This window comes from Carettochelys insculpta, chromosome 23 (genome assembly GCF_033958435.1).
Source record: "Carettochelys insculpta isolate YL-2023 chromosome 23, ASM3395843v1, whole genome shotgun sequence".
Classification (NCBI taxonomy): Eukaryota; Metazoa; Chordata; order Testudines; family Carettochelyidae; genus Carettochelys; species Carettochelys insculpta.
This window is the reverse complement of record NC_134159.1, coordinates 16,661,435-16,684,145: the sequence shown is the minus strand read 5'-3', so window position 1 is coordinate 16,684,145 and position 22,711 is coordinate 16,661,435. Positions and strand designations below refer to the sequence as shown.

The following is a 22,711-nucleotide window of genomic DNA, read 5'->3' as shown; positions in this document are numbered from 1 at the left end:
CGAAATGTGGCACTTTAAAGACTAACAAAATGATTTATTTGGTGATGCGCTTTTGTGGATGGGCTTCATCAGGATCTGATAAAGTGGGTCTGTCCCATGAAAGCTCATCACTGAATAAGTCTTTATGTTAGTCTTTAAAGTGCTACATTTCTGCTGCTTTGTTTTAACAAAATCTTGTTCTCTTTGTGACTGAGGCTTAATAAATGTAGCAAATGTTACTAGTACAAAGTAGGAATAAAAACAGATTGAAAAGGACCAAGATTTATTGCTACTATTGGATGGTCATTATGTTGCCTAAATTACATTGAGTCTTAGTCCACTTCTTGGTGTAGATTTGTCCACTACTAGTACTGACATCTTTGTGACAGTCTAGCAGAGAGGTCAAGCATTCAATGGGGCTGGAAACAGAGTTACTTTATCAAGTCCCAGGTGTGTTTTCAGGTCAAATGCAATGCATATGATTGGTGGATGGCCTTGCAATGTCTGTGATGTTGGATGAATAGAAAACCAGGGCTATCGGTCTAGCCTTATTCACTGCCATCATATTCATTCTGAAAAAAGCAGAAAGAACAGAGGGTTGGTGGGGGTTTTTTTGGCCAGAAAAGAATATGGCATATGGGCTGCAGTGGAAGTTCTTTGTGCTGGTGACAGCAGCATCTCAAGGATAGATGGGGTTCAAAGCCTTCATAAATATCCGTGCAACTCCAGAAAAATTACCACACATTCTCATAGAGGTATACTAAAAAGTCATAAGGCTAGCTCATTTAGGTGTCTTTGGATCATCATGACTAGCAAGATAGGTAACACCATTGCAGACGTTGCACTGATTTTACTTAAGCTGTTTTTAAGCCAATTTAATTAACCTACTGCAAATGCTGTGTGGATATGCTTTTAAAGCCAGCTTATTTGGGTTTAGCTTAAGTTAAATACTGACTGACATCCCTTTAAGGTTTTGTGAAACTTAGTACATCACATAATTTTTAAATATTTATTTGTATGTCAAAAGTTCTTTTAAAAATTATGTAAAATGTTGATAACATTGACTATGAAGTATTTCACACCCTAACTCTGTGGTATTTGCTTTCAGTTTGTTCTGATTCAAATGGGTGATGAAAAGGACTCTTGGAAAGTGAAAACTTTAGATGAAATTCTTCAGGAAAAAAAAAGAAGGAAGGAGCAAGAAGAGAAGGCAGAGATAAAACGCATCAAAAATGTAAGCTGTCTTTTTGCAAATAAATACTTCTAATTTAAGTGAGGAGGTTTAATTTTTCCCTTCATTTTCCTAGAACAAGGCTTCCTTTATCACTATCAATGAAATTCTTTTTTCCTTTCATATCTAACAGGTGAGCACTATCTCTGAGTGCCAAAGCTCACCAAAATGTTGTGTTATGTTAAAACCTACTTGGTAACACACTAGATCTTTTACTTTGCTTCACAGTTGTTGTGAAGACTGTCTGAGAAATAAGCTTGGTTAATTGGAAGCTTCTGTTGCAATATACTTGCACTGTTTTGGCCTCCATGGCGCTCCTCTTTTTAAATTGTTCCTGACTGCAACAGAAAAAAAGATCCTAATTTGTCAAATGATTGTTTTGCCTTAAATAACTTTTTCTTATTCTAATTAAAATAGAGGAGGTATTGTTGATAGATGTCATTGTTTAGTGTGCGTTGAAAAGTTTTTTGTCTTTAAAAAAACTACCATAAATTAACACAGTCTTTTAAGTTTTTGCAGGTTAGTTTTAGTTACTTAGACTGCATTTATATTGAATCAGATATTACAATATATTCGCTATATTTGACTACTAGCTATAATTGAAGTCCCTGCATTTCTATAAATAAATTATTTTTTTTTGTCTCATAGAGATCATTTGGTTTTAGTACCAGCAGTAGAGTTAAACATCAGTTTACAAAAATACAGCTCACTACAAGAGAAATTAACTGCAACTTGCTTTTATCCTTCCTTCCACCATAGTCTGATGATCGGGATTCAAAGCGGGATTCCCTTGAGGAGGGGGAGCTGAGAGATCACCGTATGGAGATAACAATCAGGAATTCGCCATACAGGAGGGAAGATTCTATGGAAGATAGGTAATAATATAGGAAGATACTGTTGCTGGATATAGATGTGGCTTTAGAAAGCAGATCTGCTGGGTTTTTTTTATACTTACCTTAAATCATGGAGATTCTTATATCTCAGTTTACCCATGTGTTAAAAGCATTTTAATAATGCCTGCCTACCTCACAAGGGCTTGTGAGTGTTTATGAATTTTGGTAGCATGCGCCAAACTCTTCAGGTGAAAGGTGCTATGGAAGTGCAAAGTATTGTTAAATAAATACTTATCCCTTCTCACAAAGGGAGTAAAAGGAAACAATGGTTCATACTTTCTTTTAGTAGTGTACCTATTACTTTCCTTTGCTTATTCATATAAATTGCATTTTAGAGGTGAGGAGGATGATTCCTTGGCTATCAAACCCCCACAACAAATGTCACGGAAAGAAAAAGTACATCACAGGAAAGATGAGAAGCGGAAAGAGAAACGCAGACATCGTAGCCATTCAGCAGAAGGAGGTATTGCAGCTCCAATTCACCATTCATATGGCACTAGCTCTTTGTGGTCAAGCAGGTCAGGACACATTGTGCAAGGCACTGCACAGTCGTACTAAATGTCAGTCACTTGTCCTACAGAGAGAAGACATAGCAGGTAGATGATATTTTAGAGCCCAGGGGAAGGAAATGGAGTAAATATTTTGAATAAGATATGTGAAATTCTTAGGAATTCTTGCTAAGTAATTTTACATCAGAGTCCTTGATTTCTTCTGTTACATGGACTCCATTGAAGCAGTTTGTTGCATATGTTTGGTTCCGCACCAGTGTTTCCTGTAAATTCTGAGCATTTGAGCAGCCACCCAGGAGAGATTCAGGTGCCACCCAGCTGATTAGCAGAGCGTCCAGAGCCACTTACAGTGGGCAGCATTGTGCTTCCATTGGTGGTACACAGCTGCATGTGGCTTGGTGCACAAAGCAAAATGTATTCCGTCCATGGCTGGAAAAAATTGGAGGGAACCCTGTTCCCCACTCACCTTAGTGGAAGGAAAGCACTCTGTGATAAAGCTTTAGTCTGATTCTGCTGCCTTTGAAGGCCGTGTTAAAACTTCCAAGGAATCCAATGGTACAGCATTGAGCCCTTTGTTTTTATACCTATCCATAAAGTTCCCAGCATGCTGTTTCTGTGAAATTATACATAGTAATAAAACTTGCTTTTCTGTTATTGTTAAACTTTTTATTCATGGTACGTGCTGGTCAATTTCATCACCCAAGTGTTTTTAATTGGTCATTTTCACAATTTCCGCTGTTTATATGTGAGAATTCATGATGTAACTGTAGGGGTCCGGACCCTAAATAGGAGCATATAGGAGGGTGGCAAAGTTTTTATAGAGGGATTCCAAGTTTGCCATCCTCACAAGTTCTTAACAGAGGAGGTTTGCATAGGTAGAGTTGGGTAGGATTTTTCCAGTGCTTCTGGAAGGACCACAGCTGGGCGATTGCTAGTCCACATCAGGGATGGATTAAGGCCAAATTCAGTGCTCCCTAAATAAAATGGGTACCCAAGCCCTGGAAGAAGCACCAGGGCAAAAGCTCGAAGGTCACCGTGAGCTCCATCTGCAACGTCAGAGCTGAAGCCTCAAGCCCAGAACGCCCCAAGTACTGGGTGGGGCAGAAACCCTGAGTCTGGGCTGCTCCAAATGTAGCCAACAGGAATGCGCTGGGAGGAGCTGCCAAGGGAGGAAGTGCAGAGCATGGTGCCTGCAGCTGCATCAGGAGTGGGGTTGGAAGGAAGGAGAACAGAACCCTAGAGGCCAGCTACCAGAATGCTGCAGCACAGAAGGGAGAGGGTACCATTATAATTTCTGTGCTGCCTCTGGAGGTGGGTCTGATTGCCCCACTAAGAGTGGCTGTACAGGGGAGGGACATATTCTGTCTCTCCCCACCATGGTCAGACTAGTGTCTAGGAGCCCTCAGCTCACAGAAACAGGAGAGAGCAGATTTCACTGGGGAGGGCTCATTTCATAGACTGTGACACATTTTTCACAGCTGTGAAATTATTAGAGCCCTACTACCCATAACATTAGTGCTTTATACTACTCTGTTTATAGTTGAGATGCTCCTATTCTTTAAAAGTAAAAGAATAAACCAATCTAGTATTTATTTTTACCTTTATTATTAGGGAAGCATGCCAGGGTAAAAGAGAAGGAACGTGAGCACGAACGTAGGAAAAGACATCGAGAAGAGCAGGATAAGGCTCGACGTGAATGGGAAAGGCAGAAGAGGAGGGAAATGGCTAGGGAGCATTCCAGGAGGGAGAGGTAAAAATGCCAAACCTTATTATACAACATCTGAGAAATTCAGTTAGCTCAATATTTAGTGCAATCTGCTGATAGTGCCATTAACCCATGACCTTTCTGTGTAGTAGGCTGGGATTTCACCTTGCACATAAGCACCTTTTCAAGTGGCTTCATTACAGGATATCTTTCTAACACTAAAGATTCTGCTTGCTGCGCTTGTGCCATAATACGTAATTGGTGAGCAAGTCAGTTTTGTAGGATATGGTAGGCTTCCAAGGCTCACTTTTTTTAAGCCTGCTTATTTTTTATTAAAATTCCAGTGAACTGCAGGAGGTTACTTTTAAGCCATTGGATAAAGAAAGGCAGACTAGAACAAATCTGTTTTAAAGGAGTAGTGTCTACCTCTGAACATTGACTATTGGGCTATTGACAAGTACACAGTACATTGGGCTATTGACAAGTACACAGTATCACAAATTTGTTGGTAGGTGGTCAGGAAATTTCATAACTTAGCAATCTTTTATCACAACAGTAACAAAGTTTAGAACAAAAAAACCAGAAGCCCAGAGTTCAATTTGTCATGAATTATAATATAAAATAGGCAAATGAATGTTTCCAGGGATCGTCTAGAGCAGCTTGAGCGAAAACGAGAACGGGAAAGAAAAATGCGAGAGCAACAAAAAGAGCAAAGGGAATTAAAAGAACGGGAAAGACGAGCTGAAGAAAGGCGCAAGGAACGGGAAGCCAGAAGAGAAGGTAACTAGCTGAGTGTAAACAGTATAAGGGAGTATTATGTATTGGAACAACAGTGGAATTTAGAGAAACCAAGCCTCTCTGCCAGGGTTTTCTTTCTTTAAAAAGGAGAGAGAGAGAGAGAGTGTCTTGCTTCTTTCTTGGTCATGAACAGGAGGACAAAATCATACGGGGGTTCAAGATGCAGGGTCTTTGATCTTGTATAGCTGGTTCTGTAGTGCAGAATTCAGACCTACTTGTATTGAATCAGGGCATTAGTCAGTTTTCAGTAGATGCTGTGTCCTTTGGTTACCTGTTCGTTATTTATCTGCAAGATAAACTTTTTACTGATTGTTGATTTCCACTTATTGCACCTAAAATGTTCTCCATTTGAAGAATATTTTGCATTCCTTTCCTCATTTGTTTAGGCAACAATTGGTTAAAAAATGAGTGATTGTGTTCTTGATTTGTGCCTCAATCAAGGCACCAAAGGAAATATGGACACTCACCATTTGTGCTTTAACAGTCTTGAGTCCTATTGTTGCTTTACTGTGACTTTTGTTTTATAATCTGAGTCTGCCATTTGCACTTTGTACTTAGCTGAAAATCCTGATCTACCAAAAGACCAAATGTTTAAGAAACTCAGGAAATGAAGCAACACAGTACAAAACTTTATACTGCCAATCTGGAAAAGAATGGTTAGCTTAATGCTCACACAAGTATGGGCTATTGCAGCTTTGTTAATTGTATAGAGTAACTTTCTAACATTTTAATAGTTTTTCCAATGTCGATCCCTTTGTGTTTTCTGACAGTGAGACTAGAGACAGGAAATTGTGGAGAGGTGTAGTGCAAGCGTCCCTTATTTGAATCTTTGCCATTGCATCTCAGTTCTCAATTGTAACATTCTTGCTGTTTCAGTCCTGGTCCATCCTTAAGCAAAGACCGCCCTGTATGCTAAATGTGTGGTAGCTGTCAGATGAGAGGCATTGCAGTACAATGGACAGAGCACTATACTGGGATTTGGGAGAACCTGGTTTCTTTCCTGGGTTTGCTGCTAGCAGATTTTGGGAAAGTCACTGCTCCCCCATCTGGAACATGGGGATTATGACATTTATCTGCTTAGACATCTGCATGCTTCAGATGTATTTGAAAAACCATTGCCAAGCAGATTTTCTCTTTAGGTCTTTATATGGTGCCCATCAGTGATACTGGAAAGTCTTTAAATCATGAAAAAATTTATAAATGTTGTTTAAACGTTTCCTTAAACTTTGAGATTAATAAATGCCCAAGATTAGGGTGTCATTAGAGGTGGTTTTGGAACTAATTGATAAACTTAACAGTAACAAGTCACCAGGGCCAGGTGACATTCACCCAAGAGTTCTGAAAAAACCCAAATGTGAAACTGTGGAACTCTTAACTGTGGTTTGTAACCTATCCTTTAAATCAGCTTCTATACCCAATGACTGGAAGATAGGTAACCTAACACCAATATTTAAAATGGGCTCTAGAATTGACCCTGGCAATTACAAACCAATAAGTCTAATGTCAGTACTGGGCAAATTAGTTTAAACCATAGCAAGAATAAAATTGTCAGACACGTAGAAGAACATAATTTGTTAGGCAAAAGTCAATATAGTTTCTGTCAAGGGAAATCATGTTTTACTAATCTATTAGAGTTCTTTGAAGGGGTCAACAAACGTGGACAAGGGGAATCCAGTAGATATAGTGTACTTCGATTTCAGAAAGCTTTTAACAAGGTCCCTCGCCAAAGGCTTTTACATAAATTAAGTTGTGATGGCATAAGAAGGAAGATCTTTTCATGGATTGAGAACTGGTTAAAAGACAGGAAACAGAGGGCAGGAATAAATGGTAAATTTTCTGAATGGAGGGGATGACTAAGGGTGTTCCTCAAGGGTCAGTCGTAGAGCAAATTCTATTCAACTTATTTATAAGTGATTTGGAGAAAGGGATAAACAGTGAGGTGGCAAAGTTTGCAGATAATACTAAACTGCACAGGATAGTTAAGATGAAAGTAGACTGTGAAGAATTTCAAAAAGATTGCACAAAACTGAGTGCTTGGGCAACAAAATGGAAAATGATATTTAATGTGGATAAATGTAATGCACATTGGAAAAAATAACCCCAATTGTACATATAATATGATGGGGCTAATTTAGCTACAACTAGTCAGGAAAGTGATCTTGGAGTCATCATGGATAGTTCCCTTAAAACATCTATGCAGTGTGCAGCGTCAATCAAAAAAGCAAACAGGATGTTAGGAATCATTAAAAAAAAGGGATAGAGAATAAGACAGAATATCTTATTGCCCTTATAGAAAACCATGGTACACCCACCTCTTGAATACTGCATGCGGATGTGGTCACACCATCTCAAAAAAGATATATCGGCATTAGAAAAGGTTCAGAAAATGACAACTAAAATGATTAGGGGTTTGGAGTGGGAACCATATGAAGAGAGATTAAAGAGACTAGGACTTTTCATCTTAGAAAAGAGGAGACCCAAGTGGGGTTATGATAGAGGCATATAAAATTGACTGGTGTGGAGAAAGTGAACAAGGAAAAATTATTTATTTGTTCCAATAATATAAGAACTAGGAGACACCACATCAAATTAATGGGCAGCAGGTTTAAAACAAATAGAAGGAAGTTCTTCACATAGTGCACAGTCAGCCTGTGGAACTCCTTGCCTGAGGAGGCTAGAACTATAATGGGGTTTTAAAAAGAGCTAGATAAATTCATGGTCCATTAATGACTATTATCCAGGATGGGTAAGGAACGATGTCCCTTGCCTCTGTTTGTCAGAGGCTGGAGATGGATGACAGGCAAGAGACCGTTACCTGTTCAGTTCACTCCCTTTGGGACACCTGCCAGATAGGATACTGGGCTGGATGGACCTTTGGTCTGACCCAGTGTGGCTGTTCTTATGTTCTTATATTTACTTTATGCAAACTAGTCTACCATAAATGTTGTATTCACTAAAATACAGGAAACAAACACTAAATAGTTATTTAAATTTTGCAAAATATTTCAATAGTATAAAGTGCTCTACTAACAAGAAGTAAGAATTACCTTAGACAACAGGTGACTCTGGTATTAAAATACCTACACCCTGGTGATCAGATTGAGCTGTCTAAAGTCATCTCTGTGGAGATTGCAGTTGATGGACTATATTTCTTCAATTCCTTATAAGGCTTCTTTATGAAACAATATATTAAATTTGTGGCACTTTCCACCCCCAATCTCATACATTCTGTGAACTTACAGAATGCATGAAGACCACTTCATCCACCTCTGAAATAGCCACCACTCCTAGAAGACATGTAGGGGTAAATTACTGCTAAATAACAGCACAGAACACTGAAAGCCAGGACTGGTGGCTGTAAACAAACTTTATGGGACTATGGGAAACTTGGTCACACCCATAATAAGTGGATCTCTGGCTAAATAAAATCACACCAGACCATGGATGTTGCTGTACGGGAGAGATTCAACCTGTACCTGCGTCTTCCCGAAGAACATGTTGCAGAAAGGCATTTGGCCAAATCAATGGGAAAACAGACTGTAAGAATATGGAAATCAACATGTAAAACTTTTTACCAAAAAGTGAAAAAAATTAGTACAGTTTTGCAAATAGTGGTCTGTGATTCTTGTAGAAAGGCAATGGCAGTAAAAAAAAATGCTTTATATCTTTCACTAGTGACTTTAGAAAACTATTCCATAATTCTGTAGTTCTGACTATTCATGATTCCCGCCCCCTGCAAGTATTTAGCCTAAAATATTTCTTCTTTTTCATTCCTGTTACTTCTACCTGTCCTCTCTTTCCTCATGCACAGTTCCTTTCTCTTCTTGCTATTTACACCGTTCAAGTAGTCATTGACAATTATCCTGTCTTCCAAGTTAGTCACTGCTTAGCCATTTTCACCTTATTTAGTGTTTGATAGTCCCTCCTAAATCAATCCCTCCTGCCCCTTACCTTTTTAATTCTGCACCTCCCCCTGTTTGTTTAATTTATTTTGGTAATGAATGTCCTGAAGTGAATGCAGTATTAGAGATGTGGTCTCAGAGCTTGGTAAAAAGAGGGATACTCACCTCCTTGCCCTTAAAATATGTAGTACAAATATGTATTAGTTTCTTTGGGTTTTTTTTCTGCCATATTTTAGAATGGCATAGTGAGTCCTTATCGAAATCATTAGCTATCACCAAAGTTTCTTTATTTTGAGGTGCAGTTAGCAGTTTTTCCTCTTAAAAAAGAAATAAAAATGGAGCCTGAGACAACTTGCTACAACAGAGGAGAAGGTTTCTAATTAGCAGAAAAATGTAATGCCTTTTTGCTTTGCATTTGTTTTTTCACTAGTTTCTGCACATCACAGAACAGTGAGGGAAGATTATGGAGACAAAGTAAAAATAAGAACCTGGAGTCGCAGCCCATTACGACAGCAAAGAGAGAAGCTTGAGCAAGGAGATGGCAGGAAGCCAGGTAGTGTCTGCACTTGGTAGTATGCCAGGGGATGTCAATCAAAAGGACCTGCAGGGGGTTGATTTTTGGCTGCTAAAAAGAATTTTGTTATATTTTCTCAAAAGTGTCGCTCAGTTTGCCAAGGTATGGATAAGGAATGGCAAATAAACTATTATGTAGAAGATTTGCTGATGTTCGCAGGGACCCAGTGTAATACAGCATTACACTCATTCTTTTCTATTTAGTACTAACAAATCTTGAGAAATGCTTACTAATTTATTATGCCCTTTAGTGAGAGGTGCTTTCCCTTAAACTTTGGTGGATTGACTATTGTGTAACCGATATTTCACTGCAATTATGTCCATAAAGCAGCTTTTTACTATTTAATCAAAATCATTACGAACACATGGCAGGGACTCTTCTTCATTGTAAACATGCATCTGTTGGGCAGTTATCCCATGGTGCTTTGCCTTGCTGAGCTCTCTGCATTCTAGGACTTTTCTAACAGCACACTTTGAATTACATAGCGGTAGTCACTTGGAAGCAAGTGGAATTTTGGAACATGATGTCACAAATTCCCATGATTCTAGTCCTGCCATCCCATGATTCATCTTCCCATGTATTCATGAGCCAGCCCTATTTTCAAATTATTGGCAGCCAGCGTGAACACAGCTGTGCTCAGCACAACAATGCTGACAACAGCAAATGTGCAGCAGCAGATGGAGATGTATTTGAGGTCTTGCTACCAGGTGACTTGCTCTGGAAGCCAGCTCTTGGCTGGTAGCTAGCGGGGATGGCAAGCATCCAAATGGGCAACGACCGTGTGTTTGCCACCAGACAGCACTTGTTACCTGAATCTGGACATGGAGCTGCACTGAGTGAAGCTGCTCTGAGAAAAATGCATCCGCAAGCAGCTGCTTGATCTCCTTTCTTGGCAAAGAGATGCTCGAGGTTTCTGAACACTGCTTCTTTTGCCATCGCTTCCCGCTGAGATGAGTTGGGCAGTCAGATTTGGATGATAGTCCTATTCTTGAGGAACTGGAAAAGGGAGAGAGAGGGTCTGATAAAAATAACATGCAGTTTTGGTTCTTAGTTTGGTCTCTGGCGTCAGAGATAAAATATTTTCTCCATTTTGAAAGGCCGTCCTCATAGTTTCTTCCTAGTCATGGGAGACGCTTGTCACCTTTCTTCCTTTCTACCTACAGACCTTATTGCAACGAACTGTGTTTTATGTCGAGGGTGTTTTTGAAATGTGGTAGGCTGTTCTTGGTTGGACAACAGGGTTTGGTGATATGTGCTGTTACTTATACGGTGTAGACAGTTGTGGGCACAGAGTTAGGGCCAGCAGGTTAGTAACTGCATATGTACCTCTTTAGGCATTCTTGACATTGGGGAATGTTATACTGATAGAGGTGACTGAGAAACAGAGAAGGCTCTTGTTCAACAAGGATAAGGGCAGAGCAGACAGACATACATTCATGGTATTCATCAGAGTGGTGTCCTTTTCAGAGTTGTCACAGGAATTGATAGGCTTTATAACCTACATTGGGAAAAATTAAAAGCAGTACCAAAAGATTTCAGTGTTTGTGCCAAATCAGAGCACTTTTGTGCCTATTTTTGTCTCCCAGCAAACTGTGTTTGCTGCAAAATAAATGGGTTCTGCAATGATAGTGCTTAACCTTGAGGGTCAAAAAAAGGTCACCTATACTCTGAAATGTGCTTCAGCTTTACTTATGCTACATAACAATGTTGCCTGTGCTTCAGTGCCTTACAATCTCTTGACCTTGGTGAATGCCCTCTGACTCTTTCCTTAGATTTGTATCCAAATTCCCTCCCAAACTAAAAAGCTACCATTAGTATCTTTCTTTTCAATACTTGTAGAGGAAAAATGAATTAGTCACTGAATAAGTAAACTTATTCAGCATAATTCAACTTTACAGAAACCGTAGTGTAGTCTTTATATTACCACTGTTCTCATCCTGTACAAGAAAGAAAACAGTTCAGGTAATACACTTGCTTGGAAAGCTCAGTTTGGCTCCCAAGAGATAAAATTATTCCTTTAGGTTTCTACATTCCGAAGGACTCTGATTATCAACAGAAAGTATTCAGGAATTGAAATAACCACATCCACTGGTTAAAGTTCAGGTGCACTTCTATTTTGTTGTAAATCTGAAAAGTAATTGTAGCCAGTACCCAAACTACTGTGAACAGTCAGAAGTAGGTTTGATTTTTGTATTTGTGAACTATGTTCTAATAGAGTTTTATTTGCAGAATTCATTACGAAATTGTGCATCTCTTCCCACCCACCCCCATTCATGTAACGGGGGTTGATAAGCTGGTATACTTCTTTTTTAAAAGTCTGAAATACAGTTCAACTGTTCCATTCTTTATCCTGCTGCACTGCCGTTCTTAAAATTATGTACTATTGAAATCAACAGTAGGGGACGCTATACCAGTGACATTCAATAGCTCAGTGGGTACATTCTGGTCGACATGACTGAAATATTTGGCAGCAGACCTAGGTGTTAAAGAAGTAAATAATCTAGGAGTCTTGTGCTTTAAATGCTTGATAAAGTTGAAGTAATGCTCAGAACAGTGGTCACCAGCCACAGTCAACTGGTTGATTCTGGAGACGATCCCAGTCATTTGCGAACTCTGGTGACGGAGCGGGGCTACAGCTAAGGCAAGCTCCCTAGCTGTCTGGCCCCGTGCCATATCTGGATGTGACCAGCACACCCCTGTGGCCCCAGTTGTGGGAGGGGCAGCATTCTCCACAAACTGCTTCTGCCTGCAGGTACCCCACCCCTCCAAACTTCTATTGGCCAGGAACTGGAAACTGTGGCCAGTAGGCGCTGCGGGGGCTGTGCTCCCAAAAACGGGCGATAACCCCTACACAAGACTCAGACTGGAGTCCTGTCCCACACTGTGAACCCCTCTGTCGCAGCGCAGAGCCAGCACCCTGTCCCCACACCGCAGCTCCTGGGTGTGTGTGGAGGGGGGAGGGCAGGGCTTTGGGGAAGAGGCAGGGTTGAACCTGGGCTGCCCTTCAAATGTAAAGAGTGATCTTGGGCATAAATACATTGGAGACCCCTGATTTAGAAACCCGTCTTTTTTCTTTTAGTAAAAGAGGAGAAAACAGAAGAAAGAGACCTACTTTCAGATTTGCAAGACATCAGTGACAGTGAGAGAAAAACTAGCTCAGCAGAGTCTTCATCAGGAGGTAATTACACACAATCAAATACACAGAATTTACTCTCGGAAATAATCATATTCAGGAGAAGGTCCTTCATGTGAGAGCACACCAAGTTACTTGTGTGTTCTCTGCTTATCTCTGGCAGAATCTGGCTCTGCCTCAGAGGAAGAGGAGGAGGAATCTAGCAGTGGAGAATCAGAAGAGGAGGAGGAGGAAGAGGAGGAGGAGGAGGAGGAGGAAGAGGAGACAGGAAGCAATTCTGAGGAAGTGTCCGAACAGTCAGCTGGTAAGTGGTAAAACATAACTACAAAGTTGCTCCCCCAAAGCACTTTTCTGCTGACCACTTTACCTGGCCCACCTCTCTTTCTTCTTGATCACATATAGCTAGCAACCCACAAAATAACTTCTGCAGGCAAGTTATCAACCTACTGTCAATGTGGACGATTCTGGAGCTATTTTTGTCTTTCTAAGAGCGGTGGTGGAAGCCTCATCACTGGAGTAATTTTCAGACAATTTTGTATGCTAGCAAATGTTGCGTGGGAACAATTTTGCACTAGCCAACTCTCAGCCATCTCTAATTATTTTTCTGTTTAATTTTTGTTAGATTTTTCATTTTTCAAAGAACAATTAGAAATAATACAAAAAATTAACTAAAAAACCTAGTAATTACTGTTGGTATGTCACGAAATAGTAAACAAAAATTGAGCGTAACGTTATGGGCATGACTACTGGCTATTTTTCTATGAAATCTGAAAAAGCAATGCCAAATTTAAAAAATTTTTTTTTTAAATAGGGATTTGAATTTTGTCACCAATAATTTCTAAATTTTTAAGCCAAGGTGATATCACTGAAGGAGTTTTCTTCCTCCCAGTGACTACAACATAACTTGTGACTGCCACTAATCATGGGGCTATAAATAATTTGTTTCAGGTGTCATTAATTTTAACTGTGTTAGTCCTCACAACAGGGCTGTAAATCACAGGTAGTAATACTTCAACTTGATTCCATATTTGTTTCCAAAACTTCCATTTTAGGGCTTGAAGAGCAAGTACACATGAGATTTCTTCATGCTCTGTATCTTCACCAACCGTCTAAGGTTCTTAAAACCTATTTTTAAAGCTACATTATAAGCTTATAATGTAAAATTGAAAATAACCAAAAACAGCAGCCACCAGTGCTTGTTTCCCTGTTTTGAAGTTCACTGTTGTAATTCAGGTGTGTGTCAATCAGAGGAACTGTAGCTACTAAGCGAAACAGAAGTATGGGGTTACTAATACATCGTAGAGGAGGAGGACCAGGAAAATATATGAAATAGTATTACTCTAGTAGTTCCCAAACGTGTGAGGGTTGCAACTCCCTCTTACCCTGTTCTCTCCCTCTGCACCCCCACAAGCCAGGAATGAGGCCCGTGAGGTGGGGATGTGGACAGAGTATGGGGACTGAGGCAGGTGCCACAGCTGGGGATGAGTCTAAGGCTGGAACCAGAAGCAAAGCTGTCACCAAAGGGCGAGGGTTGGGGTAAGGGATGGGATTGTAGCTGCAGCTGGGCTGTGGTGGGGCCCATGGTTCCATGTGGTTCCACTCCCAGCTCCTACCCCAGTGTTGACCCTGGGCCAAGAATGGAACTGCAGTGGAGGGCTGGGTGCTGGAACAGAAGCAGTGCTGTAGATGACCTGTGGCTGGGTATGGAGCCATGCCAAGGATGGGTATTTGGTCGGGCCTTGGGCCAGAAGCTAGGGCAGGACTGGATGGCATTTCCTCACTCCTCCCTATGGGGGCTTGCCTGGGCCCTCTGCACTTCCTCAAACATCCCTCCACACTGCACAGTTTGGGAACCTGTGCATTACTCTATACCACTCGCGTTGCTAATTCACTGTATTAAGCATCTGTACATATGAAATTAGAGCCACACTAAGCTTTTCCTTTTGGTCTTCATTCGGTTTTTTAGAAGAGGTGAGCGAAGAAGAAATGAGCGAAGAAGAAGAGCGTGAGAACGGAAATCACATTCCAGTTGGTAAGATGCAAAGGTTGGCTTTAGCTGTAGCAGTTTTTTTAATTTTCTGTTTCATGAGCTACAGATCGTAATGCATTGTCTAGAATGTGAAGGGTATCAAAGTGTTCCAGCCTACCAGAACTGGAGTATGAAAAGTAGACTTATATAAGAAATACTGTTGTTTCTGCAGATCTAGGTAGAAATATGGCAGAAAATGGTGTTTTATGAATGAAATGACCATAGCTTTTAAAAATCAACTTGCTAATGGAGTTTCATCAGCATTGTATTCCACCACACCATTGGACTTTGTGAGTATCTGCTCAGGAGTAGAGAAATCCTTCATCAGAACTTCCCCAAAGTGAGAGTTCTGTTCCAAGGGGTTTTCGTTGCTGTATTATAAGAGTCAATAGAGGAGTTTGGATCTGGATCTGAACTTACCTAGTGTTCTTCCTGTGATTTTGATTTGCACCCATGCTCTTGTCAAAAGTGTAGTGGTGATATATATCAGATTAAAGTTGAATCAGTTTTTTGTTTTGTTTTTTTGCAGTCTGTTCATGTACTTGTTTAGTTTTAAAAATGCAATATTTAACCTTGAAAATATATTCAAGGAACTTAAAACTGAGCCTCACAAAATATGCCTCCAACTCAGAAAAAAAGGCATACTTCTTTAAATACCTGTCTTGTCATCTCTTAACATGACACTCAGATTGTTAGCCACTCTCTTTGGTATATGTTTTATTATCAGAACTTCATTACCTCTTTAGTTTGCCTAAAACTAATTCAAACACCCTAATGGTGGCTGTTTCCACGATTGATTCTAAATTTTGAAGTTACAGAGTCAAGGTTTGATCGAGATTCAGCAGGAAGTGAAGGAGAAGAGGAAGAAGCGGGAGAGGGGACCCCACATTCCAATGCAATGACAGAAGGAGATTACGTTCCTGATTCTCCAGCTTCATCACCTATTGAACTGAAACAAGAGCTTCCCAAGTACCTTCCTGCACTGCAGGTGAGGCTCATTTCACAAGTACTCCAGAGTGTTGTGGAGGGGATTTGCCTGGATAGTGACATAAAGCGATCAATGTATTCTCAAGAGCATCTTGGATACAAAACAATAATATGTCATATTGTCCAATGCATTTGCCCAATATCAGATTCATTATGTGCATAAACAGTGCTGGGGTGAACCAAAACTATCTTGTGGTGTCACGTGAGCCCAGGTATATTTATTCCATCAATCAAATACTCACAATGTTTTTAAAATTGTGTGAGAAAACAAGTTGAAACTTTGTTTAATTTCAGTAAGAACATAATACACTGGGGTAGTGTGATATTTAACTGATCTAATCTGAAAATAGGTACTGCAGGTATAGGCAAGGGTCACAAGTGAAAAATGTTTATTGGATTGGAAAGATGTCCCTCTGAGGAGAGATTGAACAGTTGATAGAGGAGATTAATAATCAGGGAAATGAGAAGGTGAGCAAAATAATAATTGTTTGTGTTATCATAGCATGAAGGGTCACTTGTAATGGATCTGAACCCCAAAGTGTAGAGTACTGTACAAATAAAGGAAAAAATATATAGTCCTCACCACATAAAGCTTATAATGCTTTGTCACTCCTGCTTTTTCACATAATAGAGTGTTCAGTGAAAGTGAAAAACAATACATTTGGAACAGAGTAAAAGAAATATTTGTTCACAACATGAAATTAGCCTGTGGAATTCATTCCCGCAAGAGATCCATCAAGGCAACAGTTTGGTAGTATTCAAAAAAGATTGAGCATTTTTATGACTGAGAACATCCAAATGTGTTATATAGAATAAAAATGTGTGAGGAATATAAACTCTTGGTTCAAAGCATGAACAAAACCTCCAAGTGATTTGAGATTCAGGAAAAATCTTCTCCTCTGGACAGCTCTTAGCATGGTTGTTGGGCATGGGTTGTTTTTTTTGGAGGGTGGGTACTTTCTCTGAAACAACTTTTATTAGCCACTGCCGGACACAGAACGGTGGTCTAGATAAAACTTATGGTCAGAGCTCTATCACAATTTTGTGTGTGCTAGTGCAGCAACATATGAACTCTCATAGGTGCATAACACTGATACACTTGTGTAACAGCATTTTCTATAGATATAATTATGCTTGTTTTGCTCTTACATTTATACTAACATAAAATAGGAAGTAAGTTGTATATTTAACATGTATACTATGCCTCCTTTATTCTTACAAGGGGAAGTATCTAGACCAGTTTTTCTCAACCTTTTTGATACCAGGGACCAGCTTGCCTTTCTAAACTGTCAGGCAGATCTCAGAGCCCAGTGCTAAACTGGTTATTGGGAAACACTGAACTAGACAGTCAAGACTTAGCTGATCGGATCTCTTTTCTGTCAATGATTAGGATCATCATATATTTAGGGAATGCAAATGCAATTTGTTGGCTTGCCTGACACACATCAGCATAAGGTGCTGAGCTTGAGCCTTTTGCTTCTGAGACTGGTATCGTCATTTCTTCAGCATCTGTAGAAATGAGTGGGTCTTAGGAGCGATTAGGTGGAGAGTATTTTAATCTTTTTGAAACATAGCTCTTGTTCCATAAAGGACACTTCCGTAGAGTACTTGGTAAAAATACTTTGGAACAAAATATGGTCTTGGGTGCAGTTCAGGTTTATATTCTTCTGGGATAACAGAGTATTCATAGCAAGTCTTCCTTGTAATGTTTTGTATGTCTTAAAAATGTAAATCCTGCAAACTAAATTTCTGTTTATTTTCTCAGGGCTGTCGTAGCGTGGAGGAATTTCAGTGTTTGAACAGGATCGAAGAGGGAACATATGGTGTGGTGTACAGGGCAAAAGACAAAAAAACTGGTAGGTACAAGTGTGCCTGTTTAAAATAGTGTTAAAATCTTGGTTTCACTAAGTGACTCTAAGGTCATGTCTACATTACTCAGAGTAGGTCAATCTTCTGGGATTCAATTTTGCATGCCTGGTAGAGACGTGCAAAATTGACCTCTCAGGGATCAGCAGCTGACTCCTGTACTCCTCATGGTTGTGGAGAGACTTTTTTCGGTGGCGGGGGCAGGGGGCGGGGCGGCGATGGACAGGACGGACAATGACGGACTGCCAGGTAAGTTGATTGCAGGTATTGCCATATCTGCGATTGACTTTCCTGCCTAGTGTAGGCCAAGGCTTAATATTTTCACAACACTTTTTAAGTATTAAGGACAAATCATATTAAAAGAACTTGCTTAAGTGGCCCATCTTAGGGCTACACCTTTGGTAATCACAAGGAAGTTGTATGTTTTAGGGATCTGCACTTTGGAAAACAAACCTCTGTATTCTTTTGCATGCTACATGATCACTGTGCTCTCCCTGTTTTGTACTGTGCATGCTGGAATTCTTCTGGAGCGCTTTTTTCCTTCAAAACAATATTAACCATCTGCAATACAGTAGAGTCTCACGATTCGCAAATTTAATGTTCGTGAATTCAGTTATTCGCAAGCAACCGCTTCCACCAGGGCTCATGTCAGGATTGCCGTCAGCCGCCGCTTCCCCCGGGGTTCATGGCAGGAGCGCTGGCAGCCACCGCGTCCCCCGGGGCACCGGGCACCCCCCATATTTGTGAAAAATCAGCATTCATGAGTGTTCTAAACACGGAACCCTCACGAAGTTTGAGACTCTACTGTATAGTAAACGTGATGTTACATAGTCTCAAAGGGGTAGCCCAACTGAGGAAGTGGGTTTTACTCCCCAAAAGCTCAAGACCTAATACATTTGTTAGTTTTTAAGGCAATACAGGACTTCTTGTTATCTATGACATTAGTGCCATGTTAGTACAGTGGACACTTTAAATAAACATCAAGGTGATGGTAACAATATGAATTAAATGTAACAATAGTGTTTGTACAGTGGGTGACACAGTATACAGCAAAAAAAAAAAATGTTGGATGTAATGTTACGAATTTGTGTTAGATTGTCTCTACATCCTGAACTCTGAGGAGGATGTCATTCAATACAGAAAAAATAGCTATTGAGTATTTTGTGGCAGGTAAATTTGAAGTTAGATATCAGCATTCTTTGCAAACTTAATGTAATAAGACTTTGCATTTCTGTAGAGTCTTCTATCCCAGGACCTACAAGTATTCTAAAAATGTGAAGACACTTTACAATAAGTGTAAGGAACCCAACAGGATGTCTACAGTAGAGTGGAAATATAATCTGGATTACTTGGCTTTCAGTTCTGAGCTTTAATCACAAAACCAGTCTATCCTTTCTTGTATCAGACATTCTGATACACTAATGTGGGTGAATAGTTGGATAAGTGTGTGCTTTAACCAACTCTGTTCTTGGATTTGATTGTGTTAATTAGTGTAGAGTTACGATCTGAGGGAAAATAGTTTTCTCAATCTCCAACTAATCAGACAAAAGACAGTTTAAAATATTTTTTAGTGATTGTTCTCTTTAATGAGTGACTCCTTCTCAGGCAGCAGTTACACTACAGCGATCTGTCTACAGAACTTACTGTCAGAAGATATGTTCCAACAAAACTTGTGGTCTGATCACATCTACGTATAACAGCAGATTGATCTTCTGATCTGCTCTGTTGACAAAAGGACCCCTCTTTCCCTTCCCTCCACCCAGAGCCTCTACACATCTTTTTCCCCCTTTGACAGTTTCTGTTGACAAAATGCATTTTGTTGGTAGATGCTCTGTGACTTTTGTTGACAAGACCCCATTTTGCCTACAAAACTCTCTAGTGTAACTGTAGCCTTTGTGTGATGTGCATTTGAAATAAGATTCTATTAAAGTTATTCCGTGTCTATTGGGTGTAGCCATGTAGAAATTAACAAGAGTTTGATTTTTAGCCCATAGAGGTTTCTTACTTCTGAGCTACTAGGTTCATTTGAGGATAGGAGGGTGAACTGCCAGTTGATTAGATGTACACATGCCACTAGATATTTTTGTACCTGTGGAACATTATTTAAATAGTTTTATAAAAGAAGTGGTTTGTATGTGTTTGCAGAAATTGACTCACTTTTCATGGTTTACTTTGCAGTCCTTCTTTTCTTCTTGTTTGAAGGAAACAAAAGTTGTTTTAATAGTAGTTAAAGAGTTTACAGTCTGAGAAACATTTTTCACTGTGTATAAACTCATCTGCATATTTGACAACATAAGTCCAGGTTTTTGAACTTTCTTCTGGTCATAGTTGTCTTGCTGCAAAGTAATCCCATTTGATGCCAGCAGTGCAAGAGCCAAATGTAAGCTTATTTGCATCTTTCTAAAGTAATTTATCAGCTGGAAGAAGGCTCTCATTTAACATCCTGATAACATAGGTAGTGTTTATACTGCATGCTTTCTTTTCATCGAATACAGCAGCTAACATAGTCAGATGCAAACTTTTATAATCCCCAATATGATTCCCCCTACTTCTGCTGTTACAAATAATGTACTGCCTGCAAAATGGCTGTTTTCACTACAAGTTTATATACATATTGAAATATATCTTACAGATGGGGGAAAAAACCCTCATTTTACTGTAAACTTTCATATCTGGCTTCTATCACCTGGAACTCTCAAATAACCAGCATTTTAACCATAAGTAAATTTTACTTATGTTTTCCAGAATTACAGTATAGTGAAAGTAAAAACAAATAAATACAGCAAAGGCAATGTAAGATTACAGTGTACAGTACTACTGTTGTTGGTAAATAAAGTACTCTGCATACATTTTTCTTTGTTTCTTAATATTTAATCTTGTTTTTCTTTGGTGTTCTGCATTGCTACGTATACCTTTCTATTAACCAGAATATTTGACTTTCTGGCAACATTCTGGTCCCAGGCTGCTGGATATGAAAGAGTTTACTGTATTGTGTCAAGCAAAACAAGAGTGGTTTGTTAAAGGGAGGTGTGTTCCAATATTTAGATCAGAAGATTTGGGGACTAGATTTATGGTTATACCCAGTTCTTCCACTGGCTTGTTGTAATCTAACTTTCAGTTCCTCTATCTACCAGTTTGGGATTATCCTTAACAGGGAAACAGTGAGAATTCATTTTTTTAAGGTGTTTTAAAATCCTTTGTGAAAAGGAAGCCTCGGACTGGAGAGTATTGCTTTCTTTAAATTCATTCCTTGTATTATATAGCTGCAGTGGCCACTTCCTGCTTTAGCTGATGTGACGTGTGACCTTCCTTTGAGGCTGACATTAACTTTACTCTTTGAAATGGTTTACTGAACGAGAAGTGCCATTGATTGCTTCACTTTCTGTATTCATTCACTTCTGAGTCTCTGCAAGTCAACATCACTATTTTTGATTGTGGTAATTTACATATCTGTAATAAATAGGGACATTTTAATATGTAATGATTTACATTTTAATAGTGAATTTTATATTCTTGCTTTACAGAATTAATTCATAAGGGGCAGAATTCTCCTCTGTGGGAGCTAGTAAAAGGCCTATTCATCACCTAAATCCTGTTTTACACTGTGAGCTCTTTGGGACAGGGACTGCCCTTTTGGTAGGGGTGTCACAGTGCTTAACACAATGGGATCCTGGCCCTTGATTTGAAGCCATAAGAGATAGCACAGTGCAAATAATTCATATAGCTGTTTGGAGGCTGTAAGTGGTGCTGGCCTTCATGTGGGCAAATTTAACCCAAGATGTGTTTCCTTCCTTCCAGCAACTGTTGGGAAGATAAGATAGAGTTTGTGTGAGGGGCAAATCATGTAGTGCCGTGGTAGGGTTTTCTTTGTTCTCTTTAGATTTATGTTTTATTAGACTGTAATAAGACGTATAATCAGCAATCCAAGAAAATGAGAGACAAAACAGCTTGTGTTTTATTCTTATCCATGTATTCAGCAAGTATCTATGACCTCAGTCTAGTCCAGTCTTTAACACACAATCTAATCTGATGTCTGGATAATGACTTCCATTGAAACAGAATATTAAACTGTTCTGTAAGAAGTGCTGTCTTGAGGTATCTTAGGTAAGACATTTCATTTTGGTTCTGTATTTAAGATGCTGTTTTCCTTGTAGATGAAATTGTGGCCCTGAAGCGACTGAAGATGGAAAAGGAAAAAGAAGGCTTCCCCATTACCTCTCTAAGAGAAATAAACACCATCCTGAAAGCACAGCATCCAAATATAGTCACTGTTAGAGTAAGACCATCAATATTTGGATATCAACATTAATTTTCTTCTTGAAGTGTTACTCCACTCTGTTTGTTAAAATGTCCTATAATGATCTAATTTAAGGGGAGGGCTGTAGGCTTCCATTCTTTGCTCGTTAGGGCTTGTTTTTTCCAGTGTGCAGTTGTGTACCTTGTATAATAGCCAATAGCTAATTTTGTCTGTAAAATCTTCTTAAATCTTATAAAAAAAACTGAACTTGTCTGGAACACTTGTCATACCTATCCTGTGAATTGTATCAATTTTCTGTCCCCTTTTTTTTTCACCTGCTAATACATTCCTTAATCCCTTTTAAATATTGCTTGATTTCCTTTATAATATGCTGGATTTGTTTTTAGGAAATTGTTGTGGGCAGTAATATGGATAAAATCTATATCGTAATGAATTATGTAGAACATGACCTCAAGAGTCTGATGGAAACCATGAAGCAGCCATTTTTACCCGGTACTGTATTTCCTAGCTTCCTTTAACTTTCCAAGCTATAAAGTCATGTGAATTACTAGAGCGTCAAAATATAGTATGTCTCTAAGGCTGCATCTACACTGGCAATTCCTTTAAAAAAAATGGACCTTTTCTGAAAGAACCTGCAGAGTGTCTATATGCAAAGTGCACTCTTTCGATCTCAAATTGAAAGAATGCAGCACTTTTTTCGGCGGCCCTCTTTCTGTCCCAGATGAGGAGTAGCACCTTTTTCCAAAAGAGTCTTTCAGAAAAAGAATGTGTAAATGCCCCAGGGAGCCCTTTTTTTTTTTTTTTGAAAGAACAGTCCTCTCTGGTGCCAGATTTTTCGATCCGTGGC

General features: G+C 39.4%; 1 protein-coding gene across 6 annotated transcripts in view; it reads left to right on the top strand.

Annotated features, from left to right (window-relative positions):
- Positions 1 to 22,711, top strand: part of LOC142001066 (cyclin-dependent kinase 11B) — a 46,651-nt gene that overhangs the window by 3,514 nt on the left and 20,426 nt on the right. For 4 of the 6 annotated variants that reach the window (XM_074975944.1, XM_074975943.1, XM_074975945.1 and 1 more), the window contains exons 2-14: positions 1,088 to 1,213; positions 1,970 to 2,085; positions 2,439 to 2,566; positions 4,224 to 4,362; positions 4,961 to 5,097; positions 9,448 to 9,570; positions 12,671 to 12,769; positions 12,888 to 13,028; positions 14,691 to 14,756; positions 15,566 to 15,741; positions 17,506 to 17,596; positions 21,761 to 21,882; positions 22,251 to 22,356. In XM_074975944.1, coding sequence (XP_074832045.1) covers positions 1,103 to 1,213; positions 1,970 to 2,085; positions 2,439 to 2,566; positions 4,224 to 4,362; positions 4,961 to 5,097; positions 9,448 to 9,570; positions 12,671 to 12,769; positions 12,888 to 13,028; positions 14,691 to 14,756; positions 15,566 to 15,741; positions 17,506 to 17,596; positions 21,761 to 21,882; positions 22,251 to 22,356 — 1,555 coding nt within the window. In that variant the 5' untranslated portion in view covers positions 1,088 to 1,102. Of the gene's footprint in view, positions 1 to 1,087; positions 1,214 to 1,969; positions 2,086 to 2,438; positions 2,567 to 4,223; positions 4,363 to 4,960; positions 5,098 to 9,447; positions 9,571 to 12,670; positions 12,770 to 12,887; positions 13,029 to 14,690; positions 14,757 to 15,565; positions 15,742 to 17,505; positions 17,597 to 21,760; positions 21,883 to 22,250; positions 22,357 to 22,711 lie in introns of those variants that run through there. The other 2 variants (XM_074975946.1, XM_074975947.1) reach the window with 2 other exon arrangements.